Source organism: Myripristis murdjan, chromosome 4 (genome assembly GCF_902150065.1).
Source record: "Myripristis murdjan chromosome 4, fMyrMur1.1, whole genome shotgun sequence".
NCBI classification, from domain to species: Eukaryota; Metazoa; Chordata; class Actinopteri; order Holocentriformes; family Holocentridae; genus Myripristis; species Myripristis murdjan.
Window position 1 is genome coordinate 22,022,779 of NC_043983.1, and position 16,423 is coordinate 22,039,201.

Here is a 16,423-nt window from a genome sequence, read left to right on the forward strand (position 1 = left end):
ACCCGCCTGGCACCTCACCCCCTGGGCAACTCCAGAGAAGAACAGAGTCCACCCCCTATCCAGGAGTAAGGTTCCAGAGCCATGACTGTGCGTAGAAGTAAACCCAACCAAATCCAAGCTTCGGCTTCCCCCAGAGAAGTGACGAGCCACGAGAGAGTGACAGCACACGCACACGCTGCCCCAGAGGGACTCGGGAAGGAAGGAAGGGGAGAAGGAGAGCGCAAAAAACATATGTACACACATACACAGCTTCATTGTTGCACTCAATATATACGGCACTTAAAACACTCATTAAAACTCTGTCTTTCTTAAAGTATCGATACTTTTAAATTGTATTGTATCGTTTTTGACAACAGAGTATCACGGTACTTTTCTAGTATCAATACACCGTGCAACACTACGCAGGAGGATTTGGGAGGGCAGGGGCGTAGCAGTAGTAGCATGGAAGGGCGCAAAGGAGTAATTTCGCCTAAGGCGTCAACATAGGCAGAGCCGGCACTGTTTATGGATGTCAATAATGCTTACCCTGTTACCCTTTTCTTTTTTTTTTCTTTTCTGTTTTCTCTTTTTAAATGTTATTTATTTATCTATTTATTGTATGGTACTAATTATCTTCTTTGTTTGTCTTTGTCTTTTGTGATGAAGGTGGGTATGTTGTGGAAATAAATGTAAAAGTAAGTAAGTAAGTAAGTAAGTAAGTACACTTTATTAATCCCACAAGGGGAAATTCCAATTTAAGTAAAACTTTGTGGCACCACATAAACACCTTAGCTGCTCCTCATAATGAGATAGAAGAGCGACTACTCTAAATAAAATGCCGCTTAGGGCCCCAATTTGGCCATGGGCGGCCCTGTTGAAAAGCAATAAAAAACAAACAAACAAACAAACAAACAAACAAACAAACAAGGAACTGGCAGTATCTTCCTTTTCTGGTATGTCAGATGTTCAGAAGTATGCATTTATTGCAGCACGGGTGAGATTTACAGGACGGTGCGTATTTTGCTACCCCAATAAAGCTAAAACAATAAAAACCAAACAAGCAAAAAAAAAAAAAAAAATCACATTGTTTTCTGGTTTATCTGTAGCTCCTTTGGCAAACGATTTTTCACAGAATTATGAAAATGACACATTCAGGAGTACAGTAAAAATATGACTTAAAATGGCCTGATTCAGTCATTATGTAAATTGTGGATAATGCATTTACTCTTTGTAGATATAAGTGAAAAAAATAAGGAAGCATAACTGGAAAAATGTATGAAAAAAGAATGTATCATAAAAAGAATAAAAAAAGAATGTATCATTGTGTATTATTGTGTGTAAGTGGAGGCACACTGAATGCTTGAAACCACATTTCCTGTGCTGTCAAAAAACACACATATTCTCATGACTGTTGGGAGCAGCTTCAGTATGTGAGTTGTCCTCCGTACACCCAGGACCACAGATCTGCTCACTTGCTCTCGACAATGAAGTTCACACTGTCTCTGGGTCTCCTCTTGACCCTCCTCAACACAGGTAATATTCATTCATGTGATGCCTTACCCATGTAATTTGATTTGTTGATTTGTTATATATATATATATATATATATATATATATATATATATTTCTTCAGATTCTTCAGATTCTTGAGAAGTACTTTGGCAGCCCAGCTCTAGGTGGGGAAGCTCGACCTTACTTTCAACTTCATTAATGGACCAACCCGCTGGAACAACCTCTGTAACTCAGTGTCTACTGTCAAACTGTTTTCTCTCTGTTGCTCGGTCTCATTTCCTTTACTTTCATCTAAACACAAGGCAGGGCATGCATGCATACATATCAAAATAATTTGAATGATACACATTAAGTGTATCATTATGGTGTAATGCATATGCTCCCTCACATACACATGCGTACATACACAAGTGTCAAGTCATTCATTTCCCACATTATCATCTTAAATTAGTTTGATGTCATCTGTCATCGTTGTGCTTTATATCAAACACTATATAGTTCATATAAAATAATTAACCTATTGTCCTTGTTGGGTTTATCACAGGAATACACATACTGCACCACTGGTGTGACTTAATGTCCATATTCTAAATACCCTTATAAAGATTTCTGGCATAAAAGACTCTAATATTGCCAATTTTTTTTTTTTTTTTTTTTTGCACTGAATTATGATTTAGTGTAACATGAAAAGGCCACACATTCAGGCATACAGTAGAAATTTGACTGACAGTGGCCTTATCGCATTGCAAATGGAGGATATAAATTAAGACAAAGAGGTATTACTGAAAGAAAAAGAAATTTGGGCAATGTGTCAGTAGAAGCATATTGCATTATGTGTGTAAACCAGATTTCCTGTGCTTTCAAAATCCACCAGTCTCCTGTCTTTTCAAGGCCGATTGAGTAGCTATATAAGGCGTAGTATCAGATCTGCTCACTTGCTCTTTACAATGAAGTTCACACTGTCTCTCTGTGTCATCTGGACACTCCTTAACACAGGTAACTGTATTCAAGCTTAGATTCCTCGGCCATGTGATTTGATTTAATGATTTAGTTCTGATTTGTTTTTTAAATTTCTGAAATCGATGTAGCCACCCCCAATATATTTTTCTTTTTATTTTTGTAGGTTACTCATTATTTCACTATTTTACTTTCCTCATTGCAGGTGAAGCACTCCAGTGTCACATTTGCAGGGATGGTTATAAGTGCACAGAGACATTCTCAGCCAACTGTTCCTCCATGGAAGAGCTGTGCACTACAGCTGCCTTCAAAAGTAGGTGAAAAGGTTAGGGAAATAATATATAATCAGTTTAAAAAAAAAAAAAAATCATTCATTTGTTGTTTTTTGTTTTCATTTCACAATAAATTTACTTTGATTTTGCAGTAAATCTGTCAGGAAATTCCACACAGTACATCATGAAGACGTGTTTGCCAGCTGTGATGTGCGATGCAAGCACTGACCCACTTTCACTCAACTTGGGATTTGGGAGAGTCGTTGGATCTGTTAAGTGCTGCAACAAAGATCTCTGCAACTCTCAAACTCTGCCCAGTAAGTTCTTTAAATACGTAATTTGAAATGATTAAAACATCATTACATCATCTTTTGCTATTTTGTGTCTCTTAAAATTATTTATATGCTTGACTAATTTAATAGAGACATGCATTCTATTATTTCAGCCCCTGCTGACCCGGAGAGTAACGGCTTACAGTGTTACTCCTGTGACAGCTCTGCATGCAGAAACAAAGTGCAGTGTGTTGGGGTGGAGAACCGCTGCTTTAATGGGACTGGTGAGTCTTCATGTTGCATGCTGATCATTTTGCTTAAAGATTGTGCTTATTGCCAACATCTGTATCAGTATTATCAGAATGTGTTAGGATTGCTGCCTCTTTATCTTCTGATATCTCTAACAATTGCTAATCATAAACAATTGAAAGTTGTGTTCATAGTAAAACTGATTTTTCATCCACAGTGAATGCTGGGCCCATCACCCCTCGGATCTTTGGCTGCGTGTCTGAAAACGTCTGCAAAGCTGTGACTGTGTTGCATTCGATGATTGACCCTAATTTGTTCCCCAGTTTACCAACCTGCTGTGAGGGCAACCTCTGCAACTCTGCCTTGGCTGTCAAACTGAGTGTTTTCCCTCTGTTGTTCGGGCTCATGAGCTTCACTGTCATCTATTAAAACACAGACTGTGACTGAAAATGTGACTTAAAATTGCCTGCAAATTTTTTTGCTATGTCACAGAAATTCATATTTTGCAGTAAGTTTATTTGGTGAGACCTACTGTGCATATTCTGACCAGCCAAATAAAACTTCTCTCCATGTACAAGATCATGATGTTTCCTGGTTTATCTGTAGTAGCTCATTTTTCAACTGATTTCTTGCAGAATCATGTGGTTTCGCCTAAAAGAACATACACTCAGGACTTTGCCAATATTAAACTGACTAAAATTGCTTCATCCAGTAACAATGAATCTGACTTAAAGGTAAAGACAGTGAAGAAACTCTGTGGTGCTAAAGAAGTGCAGTGTTTGTTATCTTAAGTTCATAACTGTCACAGTGACAAAACCTCAGGCTTCAACGAGGTGATGACAACATTTCCCTTTCCACTGACTTTGGTCTGCGAGCACACACACTTAAGACAATCAGTAGACAATGATTTGTTGTATTGCCTCAAAAAGTCCAATGAATTTTACTCCCTAAATGAATCTAATTTCTCATCAAAGTTAAAATAAAAGTAATTATAATGCCTGTTACCCTATACAGTCAAGGTGTAGCGTGTAGTTAAGCTTAATGCACTTGCACGATGTTGTGCAATAACTACATAAACTATCATTTCTCTCAACACACTTTGTTACTCTCACAAGGGGAGTTCACATACTATCTTAGCATCCTGATACCATACATAATTCATACTACCTTGAATTTGCACTAAGAAAAACATTCACTGGTCTTATGAAATAGTAGGACAGCATTTCGGACAAATCTGGGCTACATTTCTCAGCTGTTCTTATACATTCTTCTTTGAAAACAGTGTGATGACCACGGGCTTTGCGAGACTCAAAGCTCTGCTGGGGCACAGACTCGCAGCATTCACAACCCTGGAAATGTAAAACAATGCCAAGTAGAGCACTGACAGCATCGTTATTAGGGCTGTCATTGCTAGTGGAGGGAACTGACAACAAGAAGCTGTTAAAGGAGAATTTCACCGCTTTCAAGATGTTTTTCTAATAAAACTAGGATGTCCATTTGGTAGAGAGGTGTAAATATTTTTGAAATTGGTGCTAAATGACAAGAGAAAGCAGAGAAAAGTGCCTGTGGGATTCCCTTTTGCTCAAAAAATAGAAAAAAAAATACAATAACCAGAATGTACTGGGCTCGTTGCCCTCCAAGGCCGCTGCCACTAGATAGGCTTGACCAGAGGTTTCCATATGCCAACTTGCTGGAGACGTTGAAAAGTTCCCTTAGACAACATCTGTTTGTTCACAACAATCTTTAAGTCACAGTGGCATTCTGGAGTGAGGTATTATCGCTTACCAATAAAGGATCAAGAGCATTGTAACCACTAGCCGAGGGCTATGAGTAAATAACATTGTGTTCACAGTCTTTCAATTTGTCCATATTCAGTGTTGTTCACAGCCACTGCCTACGATGCTCTGGTACTGATAATAACTCCCTCCAGCATGCCATTGCAACTGAAAGTTTTTTTGTGAACAAGCAGATGTCTAAGAAAACTTGATGCAGGCACCATGGAGAGAACAGGGATGGGAAGTTAAACATTGTTCATTTGCATATACTACCTACATTGTAATGATACAAAGGCGGTTGAAAATTGGCTGTTTCCCTTTAAGTGTGTGAACACTGCCTCCTGGTCTTTCAGTCTGGCTCTGTGCGACATATCTAACTTCTAATGTACAATAATGGCAATATATTTCTTGTGCATGGCATAGGAATTACCATAGCACAGCCTTTGTTTTCAAATCATACAGACTTACACTATATTACCAAAAGTATTCGCTCACCTGCCTTTACTCATACTATGAACTGAAGTGCCATCCCATTCCTAACCCATAGAGTTCAATATGATGTCAGTCCACCTTTTGCAGCTATTACAGCTTCAACTCTTCTGGGAAGACTGTCCACAAGGTTGAGGAGAGTGTTTATAGGAATTTTTGACCATTCTTCCAAAAGCGCATTGGTGAGGTCACACACTGATGTTGGTCGAGAAGGCCTGGCTCTCAGTCTCCGCTCTAATTCATCCCAAAGGTGTTCTATCGGGTTCAGGTCAGGACTCTGTGCAGGCCAGTCAAGTTCATCCACACCAGACTCTGTCATCCATGTCTTTATGGACCTTGCTTTGTGCACTGGTGCACAGTCATGTTGGAAGAGGAAGGGGCCTGCTCCAAACTGTTCCCACAAGGTTGGGAGCATGGAATTGTCCAAAATGTTTTGGTATCCTGAAGCATTCAAAGTTCCTTTCACTGGAACTAAGGGGCCAAGCCCAGCTCCTGAAAAACAACCCCACACCATAATTCCTCCTCCACCAAATTTCACAGTCGGCACAATGCAGTCTGAAATGTACCGTTCTCCTGGCAACCTCCAAACCCAGACTCGTCCATCAGATTGCCAGATGGAAAAGCGTGATTCATCACTCCAGAGAACGCGTCTCCACTGCTCTAGAGGCCAGTGGCGGCATGCTTTACACCATTGCATCCGATGCTCTGCATTGCACTTGGTGATGTGTGGCTTGGCTGCAGCTGCTCGGCCATGGAAACCCATTCCATGAAGCTCTCTGCGTACTGTACTTGGGCTAATCTGAAGGTCACATGAAGTTTGTAGCTCTGTAGCAATTGACTGTGCAGAAAGTCGGCGACCTCTTTGCACTATGCGCTTCAGCATCCGCTGACCCCTCTCCGTCACTTTACGTGGCCTACCACTTCGTGGCTGAGTTGCTGTTGTTCCCAAATGCTTCCATTTTGTTATAATAGAGCTGACAGTTGACTGTGGAATATTTAGGAACGAGGAAATTTCACGACTGGATTTGTTGCACAGGTGGCATCCTATGACAGTTCCACGCTGGAATTCACTGAGCTCCTGAGAGCGGCCCATTCTTTCACAAATGTCTTGTTTCACAGGCTGCATGCCTGAGTGCTTGATTTTATACACCTGTGGCCAGGCCAAGTGATTAGGACACCTGATTCTGATCATTTGAATGGGTGAGCGAATACTTTTGGTAATATAGTGTATATAGAAACATCTCCAGAAACAGAAAAAAGGATTTTAAGGCAAAATCAGCAATTATTACTTTTATTATATAAATGAGTTGGAAATATAGATCTATTTTGCTCCAGTGTTTGTAGAGCATTATAAATTAGTGATGTGGTTAAAGAAATCGTAGTTCAGCTATGGATTGTAAGGGTGAGAGGATGTGGGTCAGCAACAGTCTCAATACAAAAGTCAGCCTCAATCTAACATTTGACATAGCGTTGTGGTCCAGCACTGTGGGCTGTGTGGCCCTTTGTAGACCACGGTGTGCTGTAGAATGACGTGCTTGATGCCACATAAGAAAGAAAGAAATAGCAAATTTAGTTAAGAAAGAGGATGCAAAATTGTGTTTTGAACTGTGCAGTTGGTCTTATGCAAGATTCAGTAATGAGGGCGCCATAACAAGAAGGGTATATATTATAAAAATTATCATAATTACACTCAAAACAAATAAGCGAGGATATAATGCATGCAGCTTAACCCAAGATAGAGACTGCAATGGAAAAAAACAACAACAACCATAAAGTCAATAACAGGCCACAGCCTCACATAAATGCAGCAAAAGTGTCAGGGTCTTTGTTGAGAGGCGCCCATCTGATAACTTTAATGTCCTTTTCACTGAGAACCAGTCCTGGCTTTTATGTGAGTTCTGACACAGTGGCGTCGCTGGCAAATGACCCGTGTTAATTTCAACATACAGAAATGTGAGGAACTTTAAAATGCTTCATAATAAAATGAGTCGTGAGGGAATACAGTGTCTGTTAACCGAAACTAAGAAGTAAAGTGAAACTCGATATCATGATGCATGCCATTGTTTTCAAATCCTGTGCGTTTCTGTTCTGTCTGTTTGGCGATGTTGCTGTGAAAAAGGAAGATAAAGAACATATTCTGTACAACCCCCACACCCCCACACCCCCCACCCGCAAAAAAACCCCATTGTTTTTAGGTTCTCTGTTCTGTCTGTTCTCTTTTTAGTTGAATTTGTATTCCTTTTAGGTATTTCACAGAAATAGATATATTGCAGCACTGATGAGACCTATTGTGTATATTCTACAGGGTGTCCATAAAGTCTCTTTACAGTTCAAGAAACTTATTATAAAAGCAAATGAATAGACAAATCTGTGGAAATTATTACAAAATGAGGAGTAGATATTGAAGTTTTTTTTTTTTTTTTTTTTTTTTTTTTCCTCATTTAATACACCTCTATATAGGCACCATTAGTTGCATGAAGCACATCAAGATGGTACTCGATTTCTTGCCTAGCCTCATCAATGGTGGTAATGGCATCAGTGATCTTTTGCTTCAGATCACTGATGTCCCATATCTTTGTTTGATACACGATATCTTTAAAATAACCTGGTAGTTTCGCTGAATCTGCGTATCCGATTTTGTTTCGATAAACCACGATACACATTGTGCCTTTTCTTGAGGAGTAGCCATTTTTTAGGGGTTTATTTAACAGAACCTATTTTATCAACAGGGTACCTGAAATACACTTTAGGCAATGTGATTAAATCACATCATGTATTAAAAACGACAGTACACAGAACAAATCTGATTAACATATCTCATCAATTGATTTTGAAATAGATTTTTTTAAATTGTAAAGACACTTTGTGGACACCCTGTATATCTCCATGTTCAAATGCACAGTATTGAACCGGTTAAAATCACCACATAAAATTACGCCAACTAGAGGTTGCTGTTGGAGGAGAATATAAGCTGAGATAATTAGATGGTCAATAAGCTTATTTTGACCCTTTATATTATTCCCAGTGGGTGGATGATGAATCAGACAAACAACCGTGTGGGGTATTTGCCTTGGTAACCTGCAGGTCATTACTCTAATCCACAAAGTCTCTAAAGGATCCAGTTCTCTCAGACAACTGGCATGAATGTCCTATGATTCCTCCACCTTTCCTTACGGAGGATCTGTCCCTCCTTAACATGTGATAGTCATCAGTTCAACAGTTTATTTGGTGTGGATTCTGTGCCCCATGCTTCTGTGACATACAGGTGCATCTCAAAAAAATTAGAAAATCATGGAAAAGTTCATTTCTTCTGTAATTCAAAAAGTGAAACTTCCATATATTCTAGATTCATTAGACAGAGTGAAATGTTTCAAGCATTTTTTGTTTTTAATTTTGATGATTATGACGTACAGTTCATGACAATCAAAAATTCAGTATCTCAAAATGTTAGAATATTCCATACAACCAATCAAATCAATGTATTTATAATACAGATCTGTTGCCCTTATTCATGCACTCAATACTTGGTCGGGGCTCCTCTTGCACGATTGCCTGCATCAGTGCTGCGTGGCATGGAGGCGATCAGCCTGTGGCACTGCTGCGGTCCTGTAAGTGATACTGAATTGTTTGAGAGATGTGTGGCTAGTTCCTCTCTTTTATGCACCAGAGATGTAATAAAAAAAAAAAAATTGTTAAATAAAGAAGTCTGTTTGATGTGGAAGCAGAAGCACAGTGCATCATTCTCATATTTCTTCAAAGCAGGCTCAGTATATAAGGTGTCGGATTTTTATCTGGAACCACACATCTGCTCACCTGCTCTTTACAATGAAGCTCTTGTTGTCTCTCTGTCTCGTCTGGGTCCTTGTCAACACAGGTAACTATGCTCAAATTTAGATTCCTCAGCTATGCAATTTGATTTGATTTGATGATTTAATTATGACTTTTTGATTTCTGAAATCCATGCTTTTGGTCAAGCTGTTTCCTAAATACATGTTGATTTCAAAATGAGCAACATCCTGTTTTATGCTACATTGACAGGGCAAATTGAACTAATACATCATGATAAAAAAACAGAGCTGCTGCTGTTGATGTTGTTGCTGGCTACTCATCATTTCATTCATGAACATTTTCCTCATTGCAGCTGAAGCAATTCACTGTCTGCTGTGCAAGGATTATCCTGAGTGCAGAGAGGTTTTCTCATACAACTGTTCCTCCGACATGCTGTGTTCCACAAGGCACGTCAAATGTAGGTGTAAAGAGTTAAGAAAAGAATGCATAAAAAGTATTTCTTCTACAGGAAATTTTCTCTGTTTTTGTTGGTTTTCAATTTTCAGTGTTTTGCTTCTACATTAAACCACAGTTTGATTTTGCAGTACAGGTAATGGGAATATCCTCGCTGCACGTCGACAAGGTCTGTGTGTCAACCTCGAAGTGCAAAGTAGGAACTGCGAATTATTCAATACACTTGGGTTCCATGAGAGTAGTGGCAGCTGTTGAGTGCTGTGACGCAGATTTCTGCAACTCTGCAACTCCGGCTAGTAAGTACATTGTGGAGAACTGCACTTTTGAATCATTTCTGTGAAAAAAATTAAAAAGTGTGGTGTTGATCATCTTCCGTCTTCTTTTGTCTCTAAACGTTGTCATGTTCTTAACTAAATTATTGTCTGCGACCAGCTTTAACAGTGTCCCGTCTCCTCGGTTTTATTTTAGTCCCTGCTGAACCAAAGAATAACAGCTTACAGTGTTACTCCTGTGACAGCTTCACATGCAGAAACAAAATGCAGTGTGTTGGGATGGAGGACCGCTGCTTTAATGGGACTGGTGAGTCTTCATGTTGCATCTTGATCACTTTGCACATAGATTGTGTTAACTGTCGACATCAGCATCAGTGTTGGTTGTCTCACAAAAAATAAAAATAATGAAAATTGTATTCATAGTAAAACAATGATTTTTCATCTACAGCGTACACTTGGATCACTCGTGCTCATACCTTTGGCTGTGCATCCTCAAACCTGTGTGAAGGTTTTTCTGAGCTGGATTCTATGATTATACCTGGCTTTAACTTCACTGATGGACCAACCTGCTGTGAGGGCAACTTCTGTAACTCAGTCTCGACGACCAGGCTGAGTGTTTTCCCTCTGTTGCTCGGACTCATTTCTCTTATTTTCATCTATTAGAACACAGGGTAGGACATGCACAAATACCGGTGTTATACAAAAATGTATGAAAAAAATGTATGTGCATATGCTCACTCACTTATACACACATAAAAGTGGAATCTCATTCTTTTCCCACATTATCATCTTAAAGTCTGCTGATGTCCATCATCTGCGTACTTTCCATCAAACACATTTCATTTAAGATAATGAATTCATTTTTTTTTTTTTTTTTTTTTTTGGTATGTCACAGAAATACATATCTTACAGTCGGTTTATCTGGTTAGATCCATTATGTAAATATTATAACTATCCTAATAAAGCTTTTTTTGAAATACAAGATTGATTTTTTTTCCCTATAGTAGCTCATCTAGCAACTGTTTTGTTGCAGTATTGTGGGATGGCCTGGAAAGGATTCAGGTTAAATGATTGAAAACATACGCCACAGTGTGATAGTTAAAATCACAGTTTCCAACCACAGTTTGGTTTTAACTGCCACAATGTTTAAATTTACCCTGGCGGCTAAAATGAAAGGCTCTGTTAAAACACCATTTACTATTTTACTAAGATGTGTTCTGGTACAATGCATAATTCTCTGACTTTGAATTAATTGGGTGTCTTCAGAAAGATTATAACGATAATTTAAAAAATCACTGGTCTAAACTATGTGTAGATTGATTTATACCCTGAAAGGTCCACGAGTCAAATCATCGGTCATTCACCTCTGCAGTCGATTCAGAAGGAGGAGTCAAATAATTGCTTTTTCTTTTTCTTTTCTTTTTTTCTTTTAGATAGTTACTGGGCATTGCCATATATCACTACAACACAAGACATATTCTCTTTCAAAAGCACTGGGGATATATTACAATAGGGAAAGGAAAAATATCAAGTTTTTATATCCTTTCAAAACTGGTAGATATAATTAATTAGATTAATTAACTTGAGAATTGCTGAGGACAGAACTGAAGCCTATTCAACTCATACAAAGTTACTGTTACAGTTGATTCGGTGTATTGAAAGGCTGCCTCTGAGTCGACTCTGGAAATTGTTAGCTGTTTAAGACCCAGAGAGAATTTGGTCAATCAAGGCGAGAACACCTTGTGAAGGTAGTAAAGTTCACCCATGTTCATATAAAAGCTTAGATAGCGGTCATGTTTGGTAATGTTGGCAGGACTGAAAACACATGGTTCCAGTCTGTCAAGGCCATGTGAAGCCCCAGTGCCTCCTTAGTGGTAGTATTCACTGTCATGCATGTACACAATCCTTTTTTTGGCCTGTGGGTGTCATCTTTGTGCATGGGGCTTTCACAGGCAAGTTCACTGGAGTCCACTGGGGCTGATACCTTCAGGGTGTTGTAAAACTATCCGGTGTTACATATCGCAAGATCCAGAGAGCTGCATCCCTTCTTGTGTGCTCTTTGACCAGTTGTTTCATGGAAGTGAAAGCATATTCAAAAGGAAGTGTACTGAACTGATTGAAATCACCAGTTTCGGGTTGCTTTTGGAGGATGATATCAACTGAGGTAGATGGTCAACAAACTTATTTCAACCCTTTATATTATTCAGCAACCATGTGGGGTATTTGCCTTGGTAAACTGCAGGGTGTGTTTTTCCACCAAATTACCCGGGTAAAGCAGTCCCAGGAACTACTTTTTCAAGAGCATCCTTCAGTCGGTTCGTGTCTGTGTTTCCACCGCTATGAGGACACTGTTTTTCTGTCATGTCCTGCTCACTGTAGCAGGAATCAGTATACAACAGTTCATTTTGGTATGAATTCTGTTCCCCATTTTTCTGTAATGCAATCAAAACTGTTGGAGAAATGTGTGGCTGGTTCCTCCCTTTTATGCACCCAAGACATTAAAAAAAGACATCCGTATGATGTGAAAGCAGAAGTAGAGTGCAAACATTCAAACAAGTATCATTTCCATATTTCCACCTAACTTCCATATTTCTTAAAAGCAGGCTCAGAACTTGAGGTGTATAATCTTTATCTAGAACAAATATCTGCTCACTTGCTCTTTACAATGAAGTTCTTGTTGTCTCTCTGTCTCATCTGGACTCTCCTCAACACAGGTAACTATGCTCAAGCTTAGATTCCTCAGCCATGTGATTTGATTTGATTTGATTTGATGGTTTAATTGTGGTTTTATGGTTTCTGAACTCCATGGTTTTGGTCAAACTGGCTCCTAAATACATGTTTATTTAAAAATTGAGCAACATCCTGTTTTATGCTTCATTGACAGGGCAAATTGAACTATTACATCATGATTAAAACAGAGATGCTTCTGTTCATATTGTTGCTGGCTACTCATCATTTCATTCATGAATATTTTTTTTCCCATTGCAGCTGAAGCACTTCAGAGTCTGATGTGCAGGGATTTTCCTCAGTGCGAAGATACATTTTCACAAAACTGTTCCTCCGATCAGCTATGCTACAGCTGCCGTCAGATGTATGTGTGAACAGTTAAGAAAATAATATAAAAAGTATTTTGTCATGTCATTTACTCTGTTTTGTTTTGTTTTTTTTTTCAATTTACATCATCACTTCACTTCAACATTAAACCACACTTTGATTTTGCAGTACATCAGATGGGAAGTTCTCTATTGTTCATCACCAAGTCATGTGTGCCACCCTCGTTGTGCGATGTTGGAACTGGGACATTTTCAGGAAGCTTGGGTTTCATGAGAGAACCTCTGTAACTCAGTCCCGATGACCAGGCTGAGTGTTTTCCCTCTGTTGCTCGGACTCATTTCCCTGATTTTCATCTATTAGAACACAGGGTAGGACATACACAGATACTGGTGTTATCATACAAAAATGTAGGGTACGTGTTATCAGGTTAAAATAAAGAATAAAATTTAAAAAAATAAAATAAAAAATAAAAAAAAGTGCAGAGTGCAGATCTCCACCAGGTGTATCTCCCCTTTTCTGGACTATAGGCTAACCTATGTGCTGAGCAAAACTCAGGAGGGACTCAGCAGCCAATTGTACTGTCAAGTGCTTTGCTAATCACAAATTAAATTACTGCATGATTTAAAAATAATAGAGTACAGTGCAAAAAAAAAAAAAAAACATATTGTAAAAGTCCCAAAGCTTCTCAGGTTCACCTGTTTATTGCTCTCTCTGTATGCTGTATTTTACACACTTAGCATTCTGACACAATACATAATTGATTGACTTTGTGTCCTCAGAGACATAATGATGATAATTACCCAGACAAAAGACATTCACTTGTCTAATGAAACAGTATGACAGGATTTCAGATCAATTGTGAGCTGCACATTTTGCTGTCACTGTTGTGCATTCTTTCCTAAATAATTAAATAAATTAAAAAAAAAAAAAAATGTGTGTAGATCACACCGTTTCCTGGTTTGTCTGCAGTATCTCATTTTGAAACGTCTTCTTGGGATTTTGATGCAGTCTCACCTGAAAAGGGCACACACTCAGAAGCACAGTAAAAATGTGAGTGACCCAGTGATGATGAGTTTCATCTATAAAGCACAGGCCTACAAATGATGTACAACCAAGAAGGCTTGCACGCACAATTTGTTTTTGTTTTGTGGTGTAAATAATTATCAAGCTGTGTTGGAAGGGAGGAGATACTACTGAAACAAAGAAAGTGAAAAATGAAAGCACCGTGCAGGAGGTGTGCTTGAAAGTTCTGACAGCTCTGTGGAAACCACAGGCTTTCATATCATGATTGTACATTTTCTAATGTAAGGCTGTACTGAAGAAACCACCATTTCTTGTTTGTTTGATTTCACCAGCCCATGTGTCTTTTTTACAGCTCATAATAAATCAATATTCACTAAAATCCTGCATATTCTGGGCGTTTCTTTCCTGGCATCCTAGTCACTCAATCCTGAATTCAGCCAACCATAATTAATAAAAGCCCTTACAAAACCCCTGCATTCAGCATTAACATCAACTTTTTCCAATGACCCTGGTCAGTTGGCATAAACTGGAAAACAACCTAATACACATAGTGGTAGTTTTTGCTTAATGGGAGTATAGGAAGAGGTAACCTGAGTCGATTGATCTCCTAAATATTAGAATGCTGAGCAACAAGTGTTTTATATGACTTTTATATCCTAACAGCCCGAATTTTCTTATATTAACTGTAATGTGATTAAACTCTACTTGACTCCCTAATATAAATGATTCATACTTTTCCGCTGTCTGAGTCCTGTGTTCAACTTCCAAATATCAACAATGACAACAATTTCATCCCTGAAATTTAGGCACTTTGATCATAGCTACTGACCGGGCATGATCAACTTATTTTACATAACCATGTATGATACTTGATCTAAAGCTACAAGTTGGACTTTTACACCCATTAAAGGGAAACATATAGTGTATGCAAATGTACACTGCTGACCTTCCCTCCATGTTGCCTGCACTTAAACTTCCTTATTTGCCAGAAAAAATCTGCTGGATAACGCAGTTCCTCTAATGAACTACAGATTGTACTTCTGCATTTTTTTGTCAAAAAAATTTTTTTTTGGGCAAAACGGATGTCTCACCATAGAGTAAGTGTGACAGTGACAGTTTTGTTACTAACATGGCAACATCACAGTGTGAAAACAGTCAGTGTTTTTGTGAGGCCTGTTCAAGACTACCTTAGCACACACTGCCCCAGTTTGTGACCTGGTGGTGCAGTTTGTGCAGTGCATGCTGGATGTTGCAGGTTTTCTACCTTTAGAGCCACGGGGAATTATTCATTTTGAGCAGAGCGTGACATCTTCTGCATTGCAGCAAAAACGGATAATGTGACAGAAAGGTATTTGTACATGCAGGCACACATAATTAATGACTTGGCTCAAGCAAAGTATAAAGGGTGTATGTTACTTAATTTTCAACAGACAAAAGCAAATTGTGAAAATCCTGTTTTTAGTTTCATACTTAAATTAACAATGTCTATAGGACCATGTGAATATACACTTATGTGCCAAGAAGAACTTATTACTGAATAAGCAAGAATAATTTCATCTAGAATATGAGGTTTTAATAGCAGCGTCCTCAGTTTAAAGAACAAAGGCTTGTTTTTGGAGCTGCCATTTTGCATCTATGCTCAACAATTTGAGAAGAGACAGTGATAATTTCTCCAGACAGTAGCCTTGACAGTAGACCAGAATGCAATACAACCACAAGACGCCTTATCTCAAGTAGAAACAAAAATAAAAACCAAAAAAAACTTTTGCTTCACTTTCACTATTAGTATTGCTTTCTTTTTCTCTAGGTAAAGTGGGTACAACAAAAAAATAAATGACAACACATCATCGCAAAGTAAATCCTTGACTTTAACCTATTTACAGTTCAAGTTATGTGACAAATTACTGCTATTGTCTAGAAAATGCATTTTGATTAACTGGATTAAAGATAAGCTACCTACTGCCACATTGTGGTACTGGGAGATACTCAGGGCTCTCCCCCCTGAATTATTCAGTGCAATTCAAATAAAAGGTCCTTTATTAAAACCTGGTCTCCTTTACTTGAATTTACCCGGGAATCTGACCTGGTTGGTAATGACGGGCCAGCAGTCCTTACAATGGCCAAATCCATCTAGATCAAATTCATAATGTTTTTTTTCTATTCCATGTTGATTCCTAAATGCCTCTTTGTGGTAGTGATTAACTTGGTTCAATTCTACTTTATGCATAAGTATCTCTGTGTCCTGATCTGAAATGTTAAAGCTGATTTGGCAATTGAACTGTATGTGGCTGCATTCATTAATTCGTTGGAAAGCTCCTGAGTGTAAT

The 16,423-nt window shown here is 38.5% G+C and overlaps 1 protein-coding gene and 2 long non-coding RNA genes across 3 annotated transcripts; all 3 read left to right on the forward strand.

Moving 5' to 3' along the window:
- The first annotated feature begins 2,445 nt into the window (after positions 1-2,445).
- On the forward strand, positions 2,446-11,092 carry LOC115358024 (urokinase plasminogen activator surface receptor-like). The gene is made up of 6 exons (XM_030049801.1): positions 2,446-2,487; positions 2,654-2,761; positions 2,873-3,037; positions 3,166-3,276; positions 3,459-3,478; positions 10,488-11,092. The coding sequence occupies exons 2-6, from the start codon at positions 2,728-2,730 to the stop codon at positions 10,680-10,682; spliced, it is 525 nt and encodes a 174-aa protein (XP_029905661.1). The 5' UTR covers positions 2,446-2,487; positions 2,654-2,727; the 3' UTR covers positions 10,683-11,092.
- LOC115358026 (uncharacterized) lies at positions 9,315-10,114 on the forward strand. Its single transcript, XR_003928149.1, has 3 exons — positions 9,315-9,379; positions 9,647-9,751; positions 9,879-10,114. It is a non-coding gene; the product is annotated as an uncharacterized LOC115358026 (long non-coding RNA).
- A 1,517-nt stretch (positions 11,093-12,609) lies between the features above and the next one.
- On the forward strand, positions 12,610-13,318 carry LOC115357467 (uncharacterized). The gene is made up of 3 exons (XR_003928114.1): positions 12,610-12,733; positions 13,008-13,110; positions 13,242-13,318. It is a non-coding gene; the product is annotated as an uncharacterized LOC115357467 (long non-coding RNA).
- The last annotated feature ends 3,105 nt before the right edge of the window (positions 13,319-16,423 follow it).

Coding starts and splice junctions, on each gene's coding strand:
- LOC115358024 (XM_030049801.1), top strand. CDS start 2,728: ATGGAAGAGCTGTGCACTACAGCTGCCTTCAAAA. Junction 3,038..3,165: donor CAACTCTCAAACTCTGCCCA/GTAAGTTCTTTA, acceptor CTATTATTTCAG/CCCCTGCTGACCCGGAGAGT. Junction 3,479..10,487: donor TGAATGCTGGGCCCATCACC/CCTCGGATCTTT, acceptor TGGATCACTCGT/GCTCATACCTTTGGCTGTGC.